General features: G+C 47.3%; 1 protein-coding gene across 1 annotated transcript in view; it reads right to left on the bottom strand.

Moving 5' to 3' along the window:
- The window catches only part of NTN1 (netrin 1), a 182,099-nt gene extending 161,737 nt beyond the window's left edge, over positions 1 to 20,362 (bottom strand). The window contains exon 1 of the mRNA XM_022595418.3: positions 19,322 to 20,362. Within this exon, the coding sequence (XP_022451126.1) occupies positions 19,322 to 20,339 (1,018 nt within the window). The 5' untranslated portion in view covers positions 20,340 to 20,362. The remainder of the gene's footprint in view (positions 1 to 19,321) is intronic.
- Positions 20,363 to 24,767: the final 4,405 nt, after the last annotated feature.

Consider the following 24,767-nt stretch of genomic DNA (forward strand, 5'->3'; position numbering starts at 1 on the left):
GGCATGGAGCTGGGTAACCTGCCCGTTTCCTGCAGGTAGCTGTCTATGGAAATGCTCTTTCCGAGAGCTGAGAGCTCCCGGGGGTGGGGGAAGGGGGCATATTCCAGAGCCAAACCCAGCCATCAGGGTCATATTTCATTACAGGAGGTAGCACCCCATGTCAGGGAGTCCTTGTGGCCTCACCATCTTGTCCTTGCAGACTGATTTCTATTTTAGCACATCTCCTTTGCCAGACCAAGAGGCAATGAGGCAGATGCTCCTGTAAAGATAGGAGTAAGCCAAAGCAATAAACCCAGCCCCAGCTGTCAGCTCAAACTGCTCCAGTCTCAACTAGGAATCATCCTGTTCTATTCTTTGCTTCTAGTCATTAACTCCCGGTTAATTCCCTTCCTGGCACCACTTGGGAGGGAACCCCAAACCGTCCTCATGGAATGAGAGTGCTGGAAGAGACGAGGAATTATCTGCTGAAAATCATCTCTCTTCACCACCGAAACCAAGGCCCAGGTGACTTCCATTCAAGTTCAATGATAGGGGGCAGTTTTTCTGGTATCAGTATAAAACAACCAGCTTTACCTTACTAATGCGTTCTGCTCAGAACTCTACATTTCAGACACTATTTTGTGAGCCCTGCTTTTACTCTGTGTTCAAAGCCTTATATGGCTTTGCCCACCTCTTAATTTTTAAAAGGTTGGATGACTTTGTCACTTCATTTGTTAAACGCTTAGGGTGGTATGTCAGTCTCCCACTAATATTGTCTTTTTGCTCCAAGTAGGCAAAAATAAAACAAGGATACAGAGTATCTGAATAATATAATCAGTAAGATGGATTTTAATAAATATATTGAACTCTGTACCCTAAAAACAGAGTTCTCTTCCAGTTCCCATGGAACAGCAACAGAAGGGACCTCAGGTACACACATGAGATTTAAAAACGAAACAAAACAAAAATTGTATTCGTTGCAATAAAATGAAATTGGACATTAATAACAAAATATAAATTTTGAGGACTTAATACCCTGGAAATGAAAAGCCAATTCATAAATAACTCCAGAAACAAAAAAGAGTATCACAGCTACAATGACACAGTCACTGGAAAAATAGCGACAATGAGAGCAGTACAAATCAAAACCAAGGGTAAGTGGTCAAAGCTACTATAGAAATGAAAAGTCATTGCCTAAATTGTTGTACTGCTAAATAGGAATAAGAAAATAATGATATTAGTTGAACTGAGCATTCAACTAAAAATATTAGTAGGACCACAAAAGCCTAAATAAGAAATTAATAAAGATAAAACAGAAATTAGAAAATTAGAAACAATTAAAAAAAACATTAGGGCTTCCCTGGTGGCGCAGTGGTTGAGAGTCCGCCTGCCGATGCAGGGGACACGGGTTCGTGCCCCGGTCCGGGAGGATCCCACATGCCGCGGAGCGGCCGGGCCCGTGAGCCATGGCCGCTGAGCCTGCGCGTCCAGAGCCTATGCTCCGCAACGGGAGAGGCCACAACAGTTGAGAGGCCCACATACCGCACACACACAAAAAAAACATTAAAAAGTAAGTGGCAGACTAAAATAGCATATAAGAGCTCTGACTGAGAATAGAGAGATCCTGTTTGAATTACAACTCTGGGCTTTGTAACTGTGTGACATCAGGCAAGTTAAATGTCTGAACTTCTTAACCACCTGTATGTGAATAATAGTACTCAACTCACAAAGCTGTCAAGATTCTGAACATTAGACAGTGCACACAAAGTACTCAGCACAGGGCCTGGCACACAGTGAGTGTTCAACAGATATTATCAGGTATTATTATCCTCATTTTCAAAAATGTCAAACAAACAAAGAAATCTAGGCAAAGAGAGTGAGAATATTTCATTGTTAGAAATTAGAACGGTGACATAGCCATATATGAAAGTTTTAAAAAACATTTTTAGTGATTACTATATACAACTATGCTTAAAAAATGAAAATCTGGGTAAATCATCATTTTCTTGGAAAATAAATTACCAGATTTGACTCAGAAAGCAGTTGAAAAATTCCTGAATAAACATAAGCATGGAAGAAACTGAAATGGTTATCAAATAACTCTTTCCAAAAATGGCACAGGGCCCAGATGGACTAATTCTAGCAAATCTTCAAGGAACAGTTATTTCTCACGCTACTTAAATGATACCACAGCATAGAAGAGAATAGAAACTTCTCACTTCATTTTATGAGGTCAGAACAGCCCTGATACAAAAGGCAATATACGGAGAAAAAAGTTCAGACAAATTACACTTTTGAACAGATACAAAAATCAAAAATAAAATATTAGCAAAGAATTATAACCAAATAAACTTTATTCCACGAATGCTAGAATAGTTCCAATTTAGAAAATCACAAAACCACAATGAGATAGCACCTCATACTCACAAGAACAGCTATAATCAAAAAGAAAGAGTATAAATATAGATGAGGATGTGGGGAAATTGGAATATTCACACATTACAGGTAAGAATGTAAAATGGGATAGCTGCTTTGGTAAACAGTCTGGCAGTTCCTTCAAAAGTTAAATATAGGGCTTCCCTGGTGGCGCAGTGGTTGAGAGTCCGCCTGCCAGTGCAGGGGAAGCGGGTTCGTGCCCCGGTCCGGGAAGATCCCACATGCCGCGCAGCGGCTGGGCCCGTGAGCCATGGCCACTGAGCCTGCGCGTCCGGAGTCTGTGCTCCGCAACGTGAGAGGCCCCAACAGTGAGAGACCCGCGTGCCGCAAAAAAAAAAAAAAAAAAAAAAAAAAAAAAAAAGTTAAATATAGAGTTACCATATGACCCAGCATTTCCACTCCTACGTACAATACATAAGAGAAATGAAAACGCATATTCATACAAAAACCTGTACATCAATGTTCGCAGGAGCATTATTCCTAGTAGCCAAAAGGTGGAAACAATCCAAATGTCCACTAACTGAAGAATGAATAAACAAAATGTGACATGTCTGTACACTGAAATATTATTCAGCCATAAAAAGGAATGAAGTACTGACACATGCTATAACATGGATGAACCATGAAAACATTATGCTAGCTGAAATCAGTCAGTCACAAAAGGCCACATATTGTATGATTCTATTTATATGAAATGTACAGAATAGACAAATCCATAGAGATCAAAAGTAGATTAGTGGTCGCTTAGGGCTGGGACAGTGGTAAGAGGGAGGGAATGGAAAGTGACTGCTATGGGTACAAGGTTTCTTCTGGTGATGACAAAAATGCTCTGGGATTAATTTTAGTGACGGTTGCACCACTTTATAAACACACTAAAAACCACTGAATTGTATGCGTTAAATGGGTGACTTGTATATAGCCCCCACATATTCTTGATTTAAAACAACAAAAAGGGGCTTCCCTGGTGACGCAGCGGTTGAGAGTCCGCCTGCCAATGCAGGGGACACGGGTTCGCGCCCCGGTCCGGGAAGATCCCACATGCCGCAGAGCGGCTGGGCCCGTGAGCCATGGCCACTGAGCCTGCACATCTGGAGCCTGTGCTCTGCAACGGGAGAGGCCACAACAGTGAGAGGCCCACGTACCGCCAAAAAAAAAAAAAAAAAAAAAAAAAGGAGCAAACCTCCCAGTAAACCAAGAATAGAGGTCATTCCTTTGAGCACAATAAAGATCTATCTGAAACTAGTAACAAACAACATACTTAATGATGAAACTCCAGAAACATTCTCACTCAAGTCAGGCTCAACACAAGGGTGTATCTTACCATTATCACATACCATTACTTTGAAGTTCTATCCAATGCAGTAAAACAAGAAAAATGAAAGTCCAAGCAGTGGAAAGAAGAGCTAAAATATTCATGATTTGTGTGCTATAACTGAATATGAAAGAAATTTGAGAAGAGAATTAATGGAAAAACTATGAGAATTCATTTTAAAAGAGTTCAGTAAAATTGCGGGTTGCAAAATACTTATATAAAAATCAACAACTTTCCTATATGTCAGCAATATCGTTAGAAAATAAAATGAGGAAGGAAAAAAATGCCTTTCATAATAGTAATAAAAATTATAAATACACAGAAATAAAATTTCTGTTAAAAAGTATAAGGCTAATATAAAGAAATGTATATATGCTACAGAAAGGCATAAAAGAAGACATGAATAAATGAAAATGTTCAATGCTTCTGGATTTTAAGACTTAAAATTGTAAAGGTCATCTACTCTATAACCACTGAGACAGCTAAGATTAAAAAAGACTGACCGTATCAAATGCTGGTGAGGAACTGGAGTTGGAGACACTGGAATGCTCACACACTGCTGGTATGAATGTAAAGTGGTGCGACCATTTTGGAAAACAGTTTGACAGCTTCTTAAAAAGTTAAACAACCGGGCTTCCCTGGTGGCGCAGTGGTTGAGAGTCTGCCTGCCGATGCAGGGGACACGGGTTCGTGCCCCGGTCCGGGAAGATCCCACATGCTGCGGAGCGGCTGGGCCCGTGAGCCATGGCCGCTGAGCCTGCGCGTCCGGAGCCTGTGCTCCACAACGGGAGAGGCCAAAACAGTGAAGAGGCCCGCGTAACGCAAAAAAAAAAAAAAAAAAAAAGTTAAACATCCATTACCATATCACACAGTCATTCTGCTCCTAGGGACTTAAGAGAGATGAAAGCCTATGTCCGTGCAAAAATGTGTACAAGAATGTTCACAGCTGCTAATTTCCCTGTAAAAGCCAAAAACTGCAAACAACCCAATGTCTATCAGCAGATGAATAGATGAGTTTTGGTATTTCCATACAATGGACTACTATCCAGCAGAAAAAAGGAGTGAACTATTGAGGAACATAACATCATGGATAAGTCTCAAAATAATCCTGAAAACTGAGGAAAACCAGACAAAAAAAAATACATACCGTATTAGTCCATTTATATAAAACTCTAGAAAAAGCAAACTAATATAAAATGATAGAAAGCACAGTGATGGAAACAGCAGAAGGTATGCAAGGAATTACCCAGGAGCAATTAGGAAACATTTGAGGCTGGTGGATATGTTCTTTATCTTGATTGTGGTTATGGTTTCATAGGTAAATACATATGTCAAACTTTCCAAACTACATTATTTAAATATGTGCAATTTACTGAATTTCAACTAATACTGTTTTAAAAATTTATCCAGAAGAGAGTCAATCTATGATTTTATTTAGACTTAACATCCTACCCTTTTGGTATCCTAACAACCCTAATGGAGACATTTAAATAACGAAATCATTAAGTACAACAGTCATGTTGATTACGGTTACAATTTTTAAAATGTAGGGACTTCCCCGGTGGTCCAGTGGTTGAGACTCCGTGCTTGCACTGCAGGGGGCACGGGTTCGATCCCTGGTCAGGGAACTAAGATCCTGCATGCCGCGCGGTGTGGCAAAAAAAAAAAGTTATCAACTATCACCAACTTCATTTTAACTACAGTGCCACCAAATTACCAATGGCGTCTGTATTGAAACTTGATAAACTCATCTAAAGCCTATACATGCATGCATACATACGTAAATACATAAGAATAGCAATGAGAATAACCGAAAAAGAATAAATGAAAAAGAATAAATGAGTAAATGCTGAGCCCACCAGAAATGAAATGCACTATCCAAACAGATAGGCAGTGGAAGGAAAAGAGATCAGTGAAACAAAATGGGAAATCTAGAAACTAGATCCAAGTTTATATAATACTTAAGCATTTAATAATATGGCATCTCAAATGGCTGAGAATAATTTTTTTTCAGCAACTGTCATTGAATAACTGGCTAAATGTTTGCTGGAAAAAAAGGGATCCTTACCTCACACCATATGTCACAGTCAATTCCAGGTGGACGAAGATTAAAAGATAGGACTTTGAGTTCTGGCAACAAGGTATACTGAGCTAATGCAGACACCCGACCACTGCAGAAATACTAGATGAAAATAATTTTTAAGAATATGTAATGCATGGTATATCTCACAAGCAATAAAAGGAAATCCCCAAGTGCTAGAGGAACCATGGGGTGTTTGTGAGTAAGGAGGGAAGGGAAGGAGGAGAGAGATAAGGGGAAAGGAAGACTGGCTATCAGGCCTGGAGACAGGCCTTAATGGCTTTGGGCTTGAGTTTTTAACACCTGCACACATGAGATGAGACCTTGGGTCTTAAAAGGCCAGGAGTTAGAAAGGAGGCCCTGCATTCTTTTTCTTCACCATATTTAATGAGCACCTACTACATGCCAGGCTCCCTGTGAACAAGAGACAAGGATTCCTGCCCTTATGTAATTAACAAGCGCCTTAGAACAGAGCACGTGGCAGGATGCGAAGATAGTTAATAAACACAATAGATAACTAAATCAAATACTGGGCTGGCCAAGAAGTTCGTTTGGGTTTTTCGTAAGATCTTATGGAAAAAACCAAACAAACTTTTTGGCCAACCCCATAGTACGTCAGAAGGATATAAGCATTGTGGGGGGAAGAAAGGAGAAAGTAGAGCAGGATGAAGGTGATGAGAAGTATAAGTGTGTGTGTTTGTGAGTGTGACAGACAGACACGGATGAGGAGGTATTTTAGGATCATTAAATAGGATAGTCAGGCTGCACTGAGGAATGACAGCTGACCAAAGATTTGAAGGAGTCAGGGAAGCCATCCATTGGGATATCTGGGCAGAGGGAACTACCAGTAAGAACAGACTGGGAGCTTGGGGAACAAGGATAGAGGCAGGGAGACCCGTTAGGGTCAGTAATCCAGGTGGCAAAAGCCTGGACCTTCCAAATGCACCCTAAGTGAAAAAGGGACTAAAAATCTGACAGCAAAAGTATGTCTCTACCCAAAACTTTTTTTTTTTTTTTGGCTGTGTCGGGTCTTAGTTGCAGCACACAGGCTTCTCTAGTTGTGGTGCGCGGGCTTAGCTGCCCTGCAGCACGTGGGATCTTAGTTCCCCGACCAGGGATCGAACCTACATCCCGTGCATTGGAAGGCGGCTTCTTAACCACTGGACCACCAGGGAAGTCCCCTCAAAACTCCTGAGTAAAGGGAGAAAGAGTCTTCAGTGAGAAAATGAAACCCCAGGTCTGAAAATGATTGGAGGCAAAATACATACTCCTCATTTGATAGAGGAATTTCTAAGATAATTAATTAATGGAAAAAGCGGTCCCAAGCCAATGATACCTCCAGGATGTCTGGCAAAATCAAATGCAAAATCACTCAGAAGGGACATTTCCAGAACTAAGACCCGTGGGAATTCCACAAAATCCCAGATAAAGAAAAGCTCACAGTCAGTGCCAAACACATGAGGAAAGTCATTCACCATGAGCAAAGGTGAGCAGACTGAACAAGCAGAAGGATCAGTACCTCCAAGAAACTGCGCTCATCCATCAAACTAAAAAGGACCAGAGGGTAAGTTATGATTAAGACTACTTATGAGGAAATACTGCTGAGCAAAAGAAGCCAGGTATTGAAGAGAACACACAGTCTGATTTCACGGACGTGACGTTCGAGAACAGGCAAAACGAAATCTATGGTGTTAGCAGTCAAGATGGTGGCTACACAATGCGGTGGTGGCGTGAAAGGCATAAAGAGGCCTTCTGGAAGTATCTGATTTCTTGATGGCTGCGCTAGTTACACGAGTTGATTTTGTGAACATTCATTCAGCTGAACACGCATGACTGAAGAGAGAAGGCTGGGTGGCTGACATGCCAGAGGGCAAAGATGGAACGAAGGTCCCATGTCTCCCCCTCCCCCCAGTGTAAAAGCTGGTGAGTGAAAGATGGGGAAATTCCAGGAAGTCCTGAAGGGCAGGCCCAAGTGAGTCCTCCAATCAGAGCCTGCGCGGTCACCTGAGGGCACCCCAATGCAATGGAGGTGGTGGGAAATAACATTGCTCACACTGTAGAGCTGCCCCTGGTGGAGATGGGAATGGAAGGGGTGGGTAACGTAGCTGGGAAAAGTCCTCAGGAAGGAGGTGTGTCCACTGGGGCACAGAAATGTGAGTGCTCAGGATGGTCTTTGGGGCCCAACCCCTCATTTTACAGAAGAGAAAACCAAGGCCCAGACAAGTGAAGGGACTGGCCCAAAGTCACCTTTGCCCCCAGTATTAACTGTTTTCCTTGACAGGGTATATACAGGTGAAAGAGAGAGGCAGCCAACAGGCACAGTGGTAGAAAACAAGACGCCAGAACCACACTGCCTAGATTCTAACCCCAACTCCACCACTGCCGGCTGTGAGACCCTGGGCGAGGCATGTACCCTGTGTGTGCCTCCATTTCTTCACCTGTAAAATGGTGCATAAATGTAAACGTGTACAACCGCTTTCTACAAAACATATGACCAACGGATAAACTGAGAGCTCAACGGATACCTACCCTAGGGCACGAGATTCCACTTGTAGACACATCCCCGACAGAAATGCATTCAAATATGTATCAAAAGACATGGGTAAGTACAGCCACGGGAGCACTATTTTTAATAGTTAAAATGTGGAGACAACCCAAATATCCACCATAAATGGAACAAATAAATTTATACATGGGTATCACGGAACACTACAGCACAGCAATGAAAACGAATAAAACTACTACTACCCACGGATAAATACCACAAATGCACTACTACTGAGCCGAAGCCGCCAGAATGTGATTCCATTTACGTGAAGTTCAAAAACAGTCAATTCAACGCATGGCGGGTAAGGGGCGTGGTGACTGGAGGGGCCCTCGGCAGCATCTGGGGTGCTGGTTATGCAGGTGTGTCTACATCATGAAAAGTTCTGAGCTGTGCACTACGCATTCGTGTGCTTTTCTGTACACTATGTTATACTTCAGTGAAGAAACTGACTTAATTATACTCATAATAGAACCCACCTCAAAAGGCTGTTATGAGGACTAAACAAGATAATATTTTCAGAATGTTTCGAACAGAGCATGGCAGCAGGGAGGGTGCTGATAAAAAGCCCCAAGTCTAATTTTTCCAAAGAGGAAATGCAGGTGGCCAACAGGTACATGAAAAGATGCTCAACGGAGCTAATCATCGGGGAAATGCAAATCAGAACCACAATGAGCTACCGCCTCACACCTGCCAGAATGGTTATCATCAAAAAGAACACAAGTAACAAGTGTCGGTGAGGATGTGGAGAAAAGGGAACCCTTGTACACTGTTGGTGGGAATGTAAATTGGTGCAGTCACTGTAGAACACAGTATAGAGGTTTCTCAGAAAACTAAAAATAGAACTACCCTATAACCCAGGAATGCCACTCCCGGGTATATATCCAAAAAAAACCAAAAACACTAATTCGAAAAGATACATGCACCCCAATGTTCATAGCAGCATTATTTACAATTGCCAAGGTATGGAAGCAAACTAAGTGTCCATCACCAGACAGATGAATAAATATATGTATACATACAATGGAATATTACTCAGCCATAGAAAAGAATGAAATTTTGCCATCTGCAGCAACATGGATGGACTTGGAGGGCATCGTGCTATGTGAAATAAGCCAGACAGAGAAAGACAAATACTGTATGAGATCCCTCATACGTGGAATCTAAAAAAATACAACCAACTAGTGAATATAACGAAACAAAACAAAGCAGACTCACAGATATAGAGAACAAACTAGTGGTTACCAGTGGGGAGAGGGAAGGGGAGGGGCAATTTAGAGGTGAGGGATTAAGAGGTACATATTATTAGTTATATATAAAATGAGCTACAAAGATATCTTGTACGACATGGGGAATATAGCCAATATTTTATAATAACTACAAATGGAATATAACCTTTAAAATTGTGACTCACTATACATACACCTGTAACTTATATAATATTGTATAGCAACTATGCTTCAATTAAAAAAAAATTTTTTAAAGTAAAAAGAAAAAAGAAAGCCACTGGTCTAGAAGGAGCACCCTGCCTCGGGGGTCTCCTTCTTATGCCCCTCTTCTGAGCTCCCTCCCTAGCACAATGCAAGGGCCCCTCTCACTCGGCACTGTACCCCATATACCAGCGTGGTCTTCAGTGGAGCCCCCCAGGGCACAGAAGGCATTGAAAGCACTGAGAACTTCAATAACACGCCCAAGGTCACACTGCAGGGATGGGTGGAGCCAGGACTTCAACCCAAGCAGTCTGAAGCTGGAGGTGGATTCTCTCAACCATAGCGCCTAATACACACATCTTGGTATTTCATATATTATTAAGTAGAACGCTGTGCTCTCTGATCTTGATTTTAGAACTGAACCATTTCTATGCAGCAGGAAAATCAGAGCTTGCTTTTCACTTCAACGTGGGTCACATTCTTCTGCAGACACCTTCGATTTAAAACAAGAAACAGGGAATTCCCTGGTGGCCTAGTGGTTAGGATTTGGCACTTCCACTGCGGAGGCCCAGGTTTGATCCCTGGTTGGGGAACCATCCCGCGTGCCGCACGGCGTGGCCAAAATACAAAAAACAAATAAAATCAAATAAAACAAGAAACAGCTCCCTCACCTCGGTTCCAACAACAAACTGGGGTGAGAAATACAGAGGATGTCCCGTCCCATTCTCCCCTGGCATGTCTGGGTAGCAATGATGGCAGATCTGCCCCCACTCCTGGTTTAAGCCCGATGGGTTTCTGTGGATTGGAGTGAGAAGCAATTTCCTTCCTCGTGGTAGCTGGGCAGGTCGAGCACTTTCTCACAATGAATTCTCCCCAGGTCTGAGCTGTGGAGTGAGACAGGGCTGGGTCTAGGAAGAAAGAGTTGGCTTCGATCGACCTGCCCACCTCTGAGGTCTGGCTGCGGGGAGAGGAAACGCGTTGGCCGCAGGACTCAAAGCAGGGGGGCCGCCGTCCAACAGCCCTGCCCTGGAGCACCCGATCCAAAGGTACTTTCTTGTTTCGGAGGCCAAGCTCCGTATCTGTAAACACAATGTGTTTCCTTTTTCATGCTGGGACTGGCGCTGTTATTGTTCAGCACTTTCTGTGTCAGCCCAAATGTAAGCAGAGCCCTTGCCTGTGTAGAGTTCTGTCTCCCGATGCCACGCAGACCTGGTGTGGGGTCCAGGGCCCGACTTCTCCGGTGGGAAGAGCCTCAGGCCCGATGAGACTGCATCCCACCTGCGGGGAGGGCATCACTTCCCACTGCTTTACATCCCCAGACCCAACAGAGTCACCTGACCACTGATTGCTCCAGAAACGTCCACTTACAGTGTACTTATCTGCCTGCAGGCTGGGGGAGCAGGGGAAGGTCTCCCGGGACCAAAACTGTCTTAGTTTTTATCTCCTAGGCTAACTCTAAGGAGTAACAGCTGCCTAGGGTATTATATTGAAAAGGAGTTTAATACCCTAAGGCCATTTCTGGACTTAGGAGAAAAGAGTGCTGTGATTGATTAGTGATGTCTGCCCTGGTTTCAGAATTGGAAAGGGGTGATGCATTTGCCAAGTACTCACCACAGCCACTCCAAGCAGGAACAGATGAAATCAGAAGCCACAACAACCATAATCAGGCAGTGGGAAGTGTCCATCCCTTTGGGATGTTCCATCAAATATGGAACGTAATGCAACATATTGGTGCTCAGGAAACTAAAAGAGAATCTACCTTATTTCCTTGTTACCTAACACTCATTTATTCAAACCCAGCCCCTTTAAAGGCGCCTGTGGTCCTACAGATTGTCTAACTTTGGTGTGGAGCCTCTGGAATGTGTGAAAAATTGGACATGACAACCAAAAATCTCTCTTATCTGGAGGCAGTAAAGGACCGGGGAAAATTTAGGAAATCTAGCCATAGCACCAGCCAGGAAGGGGCATGAATGGGCCCTCAACTAAAACTGGACCACCTGCACAGAAGACTGATAACTTGCACATCTTACATAGGCTAGTCCTGAATCCCCCACAGAGACAGACTTCTAGAGCCTCCTTCTAGGCTGAGTTGGGAGGATTCATTGATTATCAGTTGATATAGTGACCTTTCTGTTCCTCTCAGTGTTAGTTTCTACCTTTCAAGGTTTTCACCCAACAAATTTACTTTGACCTCTGAAAAACCACTCACCCCTTCAAATAACCTAGAAGCCCGCCATACCTACAAGGAAATCTTTCTTCTGGATCGTCTTTATATGCACAAATGCACTGCAACATGATTATAACCTTACCTCTAGCTAATACAATGACCCTGATGGCAGAAGACTCAGGATCTCCAGGAATGACCCCGCCAGAGGCAAAGGCTCTCCTTCTCCATTCCTTGGCACTACTTCTGAACGACTGGTACACCTGTCTCCTTGATGACATCTTCCCTTGTTCTCTGAGTGCCAGTGGATGCAGCAGATAGAAACATCCATCGCAAAGGAGGACTGGGGCAGGCGCTTAAATGTTGGAATAAGGCTCGGACAAGAGGCATTTCACTTCTCATCCATCCCATGACCACAGTCCCTTCTCTCCGTCAGAGAGCAGAACTGGCACAAAATAATATAGTCAGGGCTGAACACACACCCAGCCAAGGCCTCCCAGGAGCTGGGGATGGGAAGGAAGTATTATCTCTACAGGCAAGGAACTGACCAGTGGAATGGGTCTCTGCCTTCTGACTTAGGGGAAATTCACATAAATTATATAATGTTCCAAAGGCAAATGAAAATCTAATTCCGAGTTGATAATAGAGCTACATTTTTGAAATAAGACTACAGAAATGCGATCCTGAACTCCCCACGTGCTGTACACATCAAACCTCAAGACAGCAGACAGCGTGGAGGCAAATAGCCCTGTGTCCAAGGACTGTCGCAGGCAGCTCAATGATTTCAGGCACCATTCGGAACCATCCCTCGGAGATGGTTACAATAGGACATGGCTTTTATGTGATCAGCCCTCAAAACAAGTGCCACTGATACCCCTTGCTCCCTGTGTATGCAACAGCTCCACTGAACGAGCCAAGATGTACCCCGTCTACATTCAGTTTTGTTTGTGTAAAAACTGCCCTTTGGTGGCAGCGACATCGGGTTTCGAAAGGCTTCCTTTGTGGAAATCTGATTCGCTGACATAAAGCACATGTAAAGCACCTAGTACGATGCCTGGCACTTAGTAGGGGTTTGTGGTCTGCCTTCAGGATGCAACCCAACACCCCCCGGACAGGCATTCTAACTCCTGGGCCGCCCAAACCAATGCCACATCTTCCGAGGCTTCCGAGACCACAAGGGCTGATGTGTGTCTTTCCAGATGACAGGCAAAATGCTGTAGGCCACTCTGCAAGTATTAGGCTTAAAACCTGAGCATTTCAAAAGCTCTCCGAGACCTCCAGTCTTCCTCTAATGAAAGGCACTGCAGAAACCCAAGGTATGATTATCACTTCTGAAAGGAAGAAGAAGAAAAAAAATACTGGCTCACAAAATACCCGTACTAGAGCATCGACAGATAAGACCGTTTTATAATCCAGTTCCCTAGAGAGCCATTTATTTTGGTGAGGCCAGTGTGCATAGCAGACGCTGTGGAAGCCATCAAGATAACACGAATAACAACCCAGTGGACTTTTGAAGTGTAAACATAAAAGTCTATTAAGAATACAATGTTGGTTTAATCCCAAGACAAAAAATTTACTTAATGAAAAGCACAACTCATCTCAAGAAGGAAATATCGATACCAGCTGTGAGCAGAAAATGAGGGGATTCCTTCCAGGGAACATCTGAATTTCAACCCACTGCCTTTCCAATGTTTACTCTGGCCATAAAGTCTCAAATACTTTTCCGAGGATCTCATTTTTCTACAGGAGAAGGAAGTCAGGGAGAAGTCTGGGCAGGGCCAAAGGAGACCTTGGCAAAGCCTTGGAAAGGCACAGACGCACCCCAGAAGGTGCACCTTGACACGGCTCTGTCTGGCTTCTCTGGGTAGAGCGGGGAGCAGCCTCTGGCCCCACCAGGTGCTAATGAGGACCCCAGCAGAGACCCTCACTCCAGCCGCCACGGGGCCAACAGCGATAAATGACAGTCCTGTGCCGCTGACACACATGCCCGGCACCGACCAGCACCACGCCGGCAACCAGGATACGCCACTAAACCCCCCTCTTTAACAACACTCCCTAGACACTTCCTAGACTTTTTTCAGTGTGTTCCAGAGAAACAAGGGGATACTGAACACTAGGGACAAAGGAGAAGGGCTTCTTAGAAAGGATTTTCTGATTACGAGCTCTGTTCCACCACCTTTGAGAGGGATCATGGGCCCTGAAATCAAGAAAGACTTGGCCAGGACTTCCCTGGAGGTCCCGTGGTTTAGACTCCGCGCTTCCAGTGCAGGTTCGATCCCTGGTCCGGAACTAAGATCCCACATGCTGCTCGGCGTGGCCAAAAAGCAAAAAAAAGAAAAGAAAAGAAAGAAAGAAAGACTTGGCCATAAGCAACACCTGTGCACGCTGAGAACCCACACAAAGGTGCTTAAACCCTCTTCACTTACATTCCTAAAAACTCCCAGCTCCGGGCTTCCCTGGTGGCGCAGTGGTTGAGAGTCCGCCTGCCGATGCAGGGGACGCGGGTTCGTGCCCCGGTCCAGGAGGATCCCACATGCCGCGGAGCGGCTGGGCCCGTGAGCCATGGCCGCTGAGCCTGCGCGTCCGGAGCCTGTGCTCCACAACGGGAGAGGCCGCAACAGTGAGAGGCCCGCGTACCACAAAAAAAAAAAAAAACAACTCCCAGCTCCCACTAGGCCTGATGGCTATAATCAAGGACGACTTCTTATATACAATTTCATACTTAAGTATGTATGAACATAATAAATGAGTATGATATATGATATCATATGACATAACGTCATGCAATACAACACACCTCCAATTCTAGCAAGAGGTAACAAGCTTGCTAGGTAACAGGCTGTTCTGACTAATCTCGAATTCTCCTCTACCGGCAGACCTCACTTTACTGCACTTTGCTTTATTGAACTTCGCAGATACTGTGTTTCTTACAACTTGAAGGTGTGAGGCAACCCAGCCTCGAGCAGGTCTATTGGCGCTGTTTTTGCAACAGCATTTGCTCACTTCATACCTCTGTGTCACATTTTGGTAATTCTTTGCAGTATTTCAAACTTTTTCATTATTATGTGCTATGGTGATCTGTCATCGGTGATCTCTGATGTTATACTATGACTCGCAGAAGGCTCAGACGATGGTTAGCATTTGTTAGCAATGAAGTAATTTTTAATTAAGGGATGTACATTTTTTTAGACATAATGCTACTGCACACTTGATAGACTACAGTATGGCGTGAACAACTTTTACAGGCACTGGGAAACCGAGAAATTCGTGTGACTTGCCTTATTGCCGCGGTCTGGAACTGAACCCGCAGTATCTCTGAGGTCGGCCTGTACATGTAACTGCCGTTCATTTATCCATCCATCCGTTCTATGGGGAGGCAGCACAGAGGATGCAATAAAACCAAGCATAAAGCATCTGACTGGAGTCTTAGCTCCACCACCTACTAGCTATATGGCTCTGGGTAAACCATTTAATATCTCTTGGTTATGGTTTCCTCCTCTGTAAAATAAGGACAATAATAGGGCCTATTATTAGCATAGTCACAGTGATTAAATGACTAAATTAATCTGAGTGTTTGGCAAAAAATAAGCCCTCAAGGGTTAATCATAATTAACATTATGATTATATTATGTAATTATTATGACAATAATTACAATAATTACTAGGACTATAAAAGCATTCACTTATCTATCCCTATGTACCAGAGTGAGCAGCAAATCATTTTAGCCTTCTGATTTTGCAAGTCTTTATCGGGGCATTAGATTTCTCAGGGCAACACCTCCCATATAACCTCCCTCTCCTGCCGGGGGAGATGATGGTAGGCCCAAGCACCAGAGCCATTTACAGCCTGAGGAACCCCTTCCCAAAGCCATGTTTAAACAATTACGAGCATTATGTTGCAGGTACCCATGACCATAGGAGGCCAGCCCAGCACGGTGCTCATCTTGCAGAGACGTCTTTTGTGTGGGTTTTGGGTTTCAGCTGGGCAACTCCAAGCCATAGAGTGAGTCGCAAAACGAGTTTTCATAAGCTCACCCTGTCACAAACCAGGCAGGGGTTCATGCTGACATCCCCACAGTAAGATTAAACAGCATGCTTCGTCAGGCACTAAATACTAACACAGCTCCGACGTCAGGGGGACACTGATTAAAACTGATGTCAATAATTTATGAAACACAATATGGTCTTCAGATGCTCTTTTTTAAAAAAAAAGGAAGAGGGGTAAAAGGGCCTAGCAACCCAGGTGGTTTAAAACTGTTCATGCATTTTCTCTTGAATGTACACCCCCCCACCACCATGCATGGATGCTTCTTTACACAATGAATATAAATGCACATGTGTATAAGAGCATGTGAACGCTGCTGATACACATGGGCGGAAGAAGGTATTTAGTTATTCCACGGAGAGCTGTCGAGGCCGTAACGTTATACATAGTCTTCTCTTTCATACTGTTTTGGGTTTTTTCTTCTCCGGAAGAAGTCCAAAATTGCATTTAAAATAAAATTGGACCTTACAAAACTTCATGTTTATTCCACAGAGAACTTAACCTTGAAACAACCCCAAAAAGAAAGCGGGACCAAAGAAAACCGATAGGATATATGCATTTCTTAGTAAACCGAAAGCACCTCAGCCCTGTGTAGAACCATTTAGTCAAATAATAATATCGATTTTTTTCCAAGTTTTAGGACTGGGGGAGGGAGCGGGGATGAGAGGGTTAACCTAGGGAACGATGCCACTTTATTATGTCATGTCTTTTTATTTTAGAAAGGCAAAGACCGTGATAATGCTTCATTTTTAATCAAAACTCATTTTGAGAATTAAAAATATACTTTGCCTTAGTTGTAAATAATCTGGGTAGCTTGATTTAATATGTCAACAGTGTGAAATTCACAAGATGGGATTATGTTGGGGGAAAAAATCTGAGCCGCTGAGAGTACAAAAGTTAGTGTTTGAAGGATTCATTAATGCTTTTTCCTAGCACAGTGCCCTGTAGTGTCTCAGAACACCTGTCAAATACTAATTCATTCACATATCTCCACTTCAGGGCCTTTTCATAAAAAGCTCGACCTTTAATTGTAAATCACTTCTAAATTGTCTTTGCTGGCTTTCTCTTTTGCGGAATGATGGAAAAATCACTAAGACTTCAATTAAGACTTTATGGGAAGTCAACCTGACATTCCCGAGGCTATATCTACAAGGTATCAGAACATCTATTCAAAAAGGAAACTATAAATAACTTTAACATCGTTGAATTGGCTTGGCTTTTATGAGATGACTGAATAATTGGCAAGATTTAAAGATACTTTAACTACTGAGAATTAAAATAACTTCAGTAAAAACCAGAAAATATTGCTAGCCGATTATTTGTCATGTAGATTATGTACTTATTAGGCCTAATTAAACTTTTTGAACAAAAAGGCTTACTAATTACGTTAGTTAATATGTTGATTGCTCAATTTGGTTTAAAAAAAAAAAAAACCCGGTCAATCCAATTTGTGCAGAGTTAGTGCTTTGGTCAAAAGACAAAATCCTCGACTATAGAAATTATTTCAAGTACATGGCCATTGTTATAACAATTGCGGGTTACATAAACTGACAGGGAGAGATGGGGGTGGGTGGTATCTGAACAATACCACCCCTGCTAAGGGGAATCTTCAAGCCAGTAAAATGCTACCGTCATAGCCAGTTTATCTGCCTCGATGTATTCACTTGTGTTTTTTCCAATCAGACCCTGCTGGTGACAACGAGAAGTTATCTTTCATATGCACATACATACTAAAACTGATAGCAAAACCCTGGGAGGCCTTTTAAATGTCAATAAAAGGTTTTTACGCACAAAAGGAAGAAAAGAAAAGAGGAAAGGGGAGAAGAAAGAGAAGAAATGGGAAAAACCAACAGTTCTGAAGGAATGGAGCAGATCAAAGGAGTTTTAATTCTCCAAGACGACTAAGCCGGGCTGTAACCACTATCTCGCCACCGAATCCTGAAAAGTCTCTTCCAACAGGCAACCGGTTCCGTCCCTTAAAGGAGGGGGAAGGACAATTACGTCTGCAAAAGTGTACGCTTGGAGTGCGAAGATGGAGGCCCCGCCACGCAACAGGAGAACAGCCCTCTTCAGACCAGGACGCCTGCCTGGGCCTCAGCGCCGACCGGGCTTCTCCAAAACATGTTTTCCATTCCAAAAGTCTACATCCACAGTCATGAGGCACAAACTATTCGACAACAACATGACACAATTAATCAGAACCAGACCTCAAAACGTGTGTTTGTGGGGACCAGCAAACTTTGTAATGTGCCTCAGAGGCCGAAGCAATTGAAGAGACTCACACCGGCTGTGTGGGGCTGGGGGGAGGGGGAGCAAACATCTATATTCCACGAAAGATGAACACCCAAGGGCGTACTGACCAACTATATTGACGATTGACGTTGATGATTTTCATTAAAATAAAACATGAGATTTGGCCGTTTACATCTCATACTGGAAAAGCAGAGTATGTTCTTACTACCTTTCCCCTCCTTTTTTTTTTTTTTTTTTAAAGCCTCATTTCCAACCCAACAGTATCCACCAGTGCCGGTTTTGTCAGATTTCTCTTTCAGGAACTGAAACCCCAAGAAATCGAGAATCTGGGCCCTTAGTTAATTCGGAACTGTTTAATTTCACCGAACCCTGACGCTAACAACAACAAAAAAATCTGGTATACTTCTTTTTTGGAGCGGGATTGAATTAGTTTAAAATAATTAGTGAACTCTCTTTTGTAATCTGTAGATAGTAATTAATTTAAATCACATCATTCTTTTGCTAACACAAACAGGCTGTCCAAAAGAAAAATATATATCTATTTTCAAACCATAAAAGACAAATGGAGGACGCAGGAGTGATAGTCGTCGTGTACCGAATTGGCCCCAAACTGCAAATCCCTTTGCCATCTCCCAAGGGATTTGTGGTCGTGGAGCTGGAACTTCCCGGGAACCGGGCCGGGGTCCCCAACAGCGCGCGCAGCTGCAGACCTAGGGGAGGGGGGGTGGGGCGGAGGTGGACGCCAGGGTCCCGCCAAACTGAGGGGAAGGCACAGAGTGTGTGCCTTTGGATCTGGGGTTAGGGGGACCGGTCGGCAAATGTTCTGCAAAGCCCTCTCCCCGCATCTTGGCTTCGCACAGCGCAGTGAACGCAAACCCGAGCGTCCACGGCCGGCGCCACGAGCGCGAGCGGACCAGCTCTCTGCGCTCCGCGGTGCAGGATTTCCACGTACGCGCCTCCCACCATCCCCACCACATCAACGAAGCGGGCGATCCTCGGGAACCTTCGGTCGCGAGGCCCGGGAGCAGCCGCCCGGGTCCCCGCCCGCCGCCCGCGTCCCCGCGGTGCCCCACTCACCCACGCACTCGTTGGCCTCGCGGGCTGTGGCGCGCTGCCAGGGCCGGTCGTAGTGAAAGGGCTTGCAGCGGTCGCACTCCGGGCCGGCCGTGTTGTGCCTGCAGTCACACACCAAGCTGTCGTCGCGGTCGCGCACGCAGCGGGCCGCGTGGCCATTGCACTTGCAGCGGCCGCCCACCTGCAGGTCGGACACGGCGTAGAAGTACGAGTCGCGCGCCAGCTCTGAGTCGTCCTCGTTCTCGTCGCCGAACGTGTGCAGGCGGCTGAAGGCCACGCGGATGTCGGTGGCCGTGACCCAGTCTTGCAGCACGGGCGAGTTGTCGAAGTCGTGCGCCGAGGGCCGCCCGTCCAGCGTGCTGAAGGCGATGAGGCCGCCCGAGAGCGGGCGCATGTCGGTGTGCGAGTCGGTGCACACGGCCTCCTGCTCGTTCTGCTTGGTGATGGGCGCACGGTGCGGCCGGTTGTACATCTTGCGGCACTGAGTGGAGTAGAACTGGAAGGGCACCCACGTGCGCCCGTAGTCCATGGACTTGTAGATGGCCATGGACTCGGGCCGTGGCGAGCAGAACTGCAGGCTCACATAGGTCACCTCGAACTTCTTGCCGAGCGACAGCGTGAGCGTGACGTTGTGCGGGAACTGCAGGTAGTTCTCGGACTGCCAGCACGTCAGGTTGTGCGGGTTGTTCAGATCCGTGAGGAAGGCGGGCGGGTGCGCCTTCTTGGGGTCCGACGCGTTGCAGAGGTGGCAGGAGCGCAGCCGCTCCTCGCCGCGCTCGCTCACCACGCAGTAGCGCCCGGCGGGCCGGCCGCAGGTGCTGGACACGCGCACGTCCTTGCCGAAGGCCGCGTTGACAAAGTCCGGGATGCAGCGGCGCGGGTGGCCGTTCTCGTCCGAGCAGGGGTCGGGCTGCGCCGCCTGGCCGGCGAACATGCTGAGCCCGGGCCCGCCGCGCACCGCGCCCACCAGGCACGCCACCGCCGCCAGCGCCGCCAGCGCCTCCCACACTGCGCGCATCATGCTGCGTCCAGCCTGCCCCGGCCCCGCCGCGCAGAGGAGTCGGTCCGCCCGCCGCAGAAGGCGCCTGCGGAGAGAGAGGAGCCGCGCTCAGCCAGGCCGCCCCGCGCCCTCCACCCCCCGGCGGGGCGGCGAGCGGGGGCGCGGGCGAGTGCCCGGCTTCCCCCGCACCAAGCCCGCGGCCGAACGAACTCCCGCCTCGCTCCCCCGCGTCCCGGGGGGGCAGGCGAATCCGGGGACCCCAAGCCCGCACCACCCGCGCCTCTCTTTCCCGGCCGGCGGCAAGCCGGGGCCGCGGGCCATCGCTCGGCTTCCCCGCCGCCGCCTCCACGCCGCCCGAGGGTCCGGCCCGCGCCCGTCCGCCCGTCCGCGGCCGGCCTGCTAGCACCCCAAACTCGGACGCAGGACAGCTCGTGGGCCCCCCCGAGCCCGCACGGCCCGCGCCCCCTCCTCCCGCAGCCCGGGGTCCCGCTCAGCTGTCCCATATCGCACCCCCGCCGGCGAGTCCGCGTTCGGGACTTTACCTCAGGAGAGGGCAAAAGAGAAAGAAAAGTTTGCCCGGCCCCGGCCGGGGAGCCCGCGCGCCGGACGGCGGAGAGCCTCTCGCTGGCTGCTAGCAGGAGCGCCCTGCCTCAGCGCGGGCTTGCCAGCTCCATGCCCGGCGCGGCCGCCGCTGCCCCAGCCCCGGCCCGGCCGCCGCCGCCGCCTCTCCCGCCCGAGTGACGACGCGGCCGCCCGGCTCCCGGCGCTCCCGCCGCGGTGCGAGTGCCGCCCAGCCCGCGCCCGGGGCGCACACACACTCCCGCTGGCTGGCGCGCACTCACACACGCACGCACGCCCCCGAAGGCTCCGCCGCCGCCGCCGCCACTCGCGCAAGGAGTGGGGGGCGGAGGGGAGCGCGGGGGCGGGGGGCGGGGCCGCCGGGCGGGGCGCCGGCCAATAACGTCGGCGAGCAGCCGCCCGCTCGCTAGCAAAGTTTTAACCCCGGGAAAGAAGAAAGTTAAAGGGAAGCGGCCGGGGACCCGGAGAGAGCGAGGACACGAGCGGGTGGGAACCGGGGCGCCCGAGAAGGAGAAGCAGAGACAAAGGGAAAGCAAGGAGAGCGCCCGGGGAAACCCCGGAGAGGGGGCTGGGCCCGGCGCGCACCCCGCGGAGGGAGGAGGGGCCGGCCGCGGTCTGTCCGCGTCGCCCCGGCCCCGCGCTGCGCGGAGAGCCCCGCAGGTTTCCGCCGGCCCCACGCCCGGGGGAGCGCGCAGGCCGGGGGGAGGGGGCGATTTACTCCCTCTTGGTCCCAGGCAAACACATCTGTGTTTGTTTTCTTTGCTGCGCCGGGGTCGGGCCTTCCTCTAACCCGGCCTGATGGCCCCGGTAGCACCGCGCACAGGGCCGTGCCCCGTGGGCAGACAGCCCAGGATCGTAAGGAAGAGCCGAGGAAGATGGAGCCTCCGCTGGCTCACCCCTCCCGCCCGAAGCCCCTGGGGTCTGGAGAGAAAGAGCTGCTCCCCCCGCCCCCCTCCCCCCTCCCCACAGTTGTCACTGTGCGGTGGGCCTATCTGTCGGGAAAGCTGCCCTTTTCCTGCCCGGGGAGCTGTGGTGGGCTGGAGGGTGAAGAGGGAAAAAAGCAGGACGGCACCTGGGCACTGGCCAACGCCCCTCCCAGACGGCTCTGTCAGGCTCAGGCTGGGGGCAGCCTAGCCCTCCCCAGATCCAGAGGCAGCCCTGTAGGTACTTGCTGGCTCAGTGTTGAGGGTGCTGTGGCCCATACTATCTTGTGGGAGCCCACAGCAGCTTTGCAGAGTAGGTATTAAGCTTCATTTTGCAGATGAGGGAACTGAGGTCTCAGGAGGTGAAGAAACTTGCCTAAGATCTGCCAGCTAGTAAACATCAAATCCAGGCATAGAAACTTGGCTTCTTCCTCTCCTCACATTTGTCAAATGGATAATCCCACCCAATTCGAGTCTCATGGGGCATCCTCGGGGCCACCCAGCTTCTCCTTGCCTCCTTCTCTGCCACCTTAACGAAAGGGGGGAGGACAGTAATAGCATCCTTTGACCGTCTTGCAGCAGCAGCCAAAGCACTTTGGGAAAAGAATACACGGGGCTGAGAGTTTGGAACTGAATTGCGGTTGTTACTTTTAGATGAGTGAGCTAGTAATAGACCTGGCTTGAAAGCCCAGGGTCCTGGTTCTGGCCCAACAGCTGACTTGCTGCATTCATTCCATTGAGTGCCTCATTTTGTCTTACTGGTATTCTCATAAACTCTGGGAATCTAAAAAGGGGCCTCAGGGCTAGTCTGGCCCAGCTCAGTCTCTTTGGACCACGGCCTTCCCCAGCCTCCCTGAGAGACAGCCACCCTAGTTCACTGCACCCTTGGGCTGCGGTGAACTTCCAGGGACGGGAGTTCACCGCAGCCCAAAGAAAGAAATCCACTCCATTGCAGGACAGCCTGGACTCATCCCCTCCCCTGGGGCAACATTTTAACTTTGCCTTCTTGTGCCATGTACCACGCTCTGCACTATCTATGCCTTGCCTCGTGGCAGAGGGGGATTTCGGGTGACTTACAAGGTACTTAAAACAAGGCAAAATAACATAAATTAGAAAGTGAGGTGGAAGGAGATAAACGTTTCTCTTTTTTTTAATGTTTAACCCTGTGGACTGTGAAATCCCAATGGCGTACTGAAAGGCAACACAGCAGTCAAGGAGCACAGGCTTTGGAGCCAGAGTGTGACCTTGACAAGTTTTGCATCTTTCTGTGCCTTGGTTTCCTCATTTGTAAAAGGGGGACAACAATCTCTATCTCACAGGGTTGTGAGCATCAAATGAGTTAACACATAAGAGTATTATAGCTTATAATATGTGTACATAAATATTGTACTTAGATCATCTACATGGGTGTACTGTCGTATAAATTTATATGTGAATGCACATAAAACCAGGCACACAGTAAGGAGATGTAGAAATGTTAATTGGTAGTATTAAATTGCTAGCTCTTCATAGAAATTTCAAGTTATTTAGAGAAGAACATTTAATCACATGGAAAGACGTTTGTGACATATTATAAAATGAAAAAAGGAAATTACAAAACACTATGCCCCCCAAAAAACACTAGGCACAGTATACTCTCATTTTTATTTTTTTTAAAATATGCAGAAAAAGACAACATTGCTAATTGTGGGTATCTCTGGATAGTGAGATTACTGGTGATTTTTGTTTATTTTTGCTTGCCTGTTCTTGATTGTGTACAGTAAAATAAGGAGAGCTAAGAGAAGAAAAACCAAGAGGGAAGGCAAAGTAGAGATGGGAATAAAGGTAAAACCCTCCCTGGGATGCCCTATTCATCTTCTGGGAGTGGGCCACAAATGTGTCCCTAAGCTTTCCCACAGCCAAAGTGAAAAGGAGACTATGTCAGTTACACAATTCCAAGGGTCCATGAGTTAAAAACAGACCTATTACTCAAGAGAATTACTACTCTTGGTACTAAAATCAGACAGGAATTTCTCCTGGGGGGCCTCATAAAGAGAACACAGTGTGAGGTAACAAGCACATCCCTAAACCTCTCGGAGGGTTTCTGTGATGGGCCATAATGTAAGCCAATGGCATCACAACAAAACACAAGTCAGGAAGACATCCTGACAAGGATGGGTCTGAAAGAGGTACACTGGGGTACCCCACTCACTGCCCACCCAACTTGGTCTACTTTGGAGTATCTTCAAGACTGGATTGCCCAGCGTTCTGAAGCCTTTTTCTTGCTATGCTGTTTCTGTCCCAGAGCTTTTGATGGACGTTGTATGGCAGCAAGTTCGAAATTATCCTCCCTGGGGTGCACCTCGCCAGCTGAGCTTAGGTCAGTGGTCTTCAGGAAGCATGTGCGTATGGGAGGTGGGGTACTTCCCACTTTTATTGTGATCACTTAGGTCTAAGCTTATCTTCCGCAGTGGATCCTGGTGGGTAGGACTGTCACCTTGCATCGTGGAGGTCCACAACGTTCTGGGAAAACCCTCCTCCCTGCCACTTGTACGGTTGGTTCCATTCCAATTCCACACAGCCGCCTTGACCAAGGCTCTACCTCTTCACCTCTTCAAATGTTGGAAATCAGCCATCTGTCATCCCTCAGTTTTCTTTCTTCTAGGTAAAATGTTCCCAGTTCTTTTTTTTTTTTTTTTGGCCACACCGTGCCACATGTGGGATCTTAGTTCCCCAAACAGGGATCGAACCCGTGCCCGCTGCAGTGGAAGCATGGAGTCTTAACCACTGGACCGCCAGAGAAGTCCCCCAGTTCTTTTTTTTTTTTTTTTTTCTTTTTTGCGGTACGCGGGCCTCTCACTGTTGTGGCCTCTCCCGTTGCGGAGCACAGGCTCCGGACGCGCAGGCCCACCGGCCATGGCTCACGGGCCCAGCCTCTCCACGGCATGCGGGATCCTCCCGGACCGGG

This window comes from Delphinapterus leucas, chromosome 19 (genome assembly GCF_059928025.1).
Source record: "Delphinapterus leucas isolate spDelLeu-1000000601 "Yukka" chromosome 19, BTC_Dleu_Yukka2, whole genome shotgun sequence".
Lineage (NCBI taxonomy): Eukaryota > Metazoa > Chordata > Mammalia > Artiodactyla > Monodontidae > Delphinapterus > Delphinapterus leucas.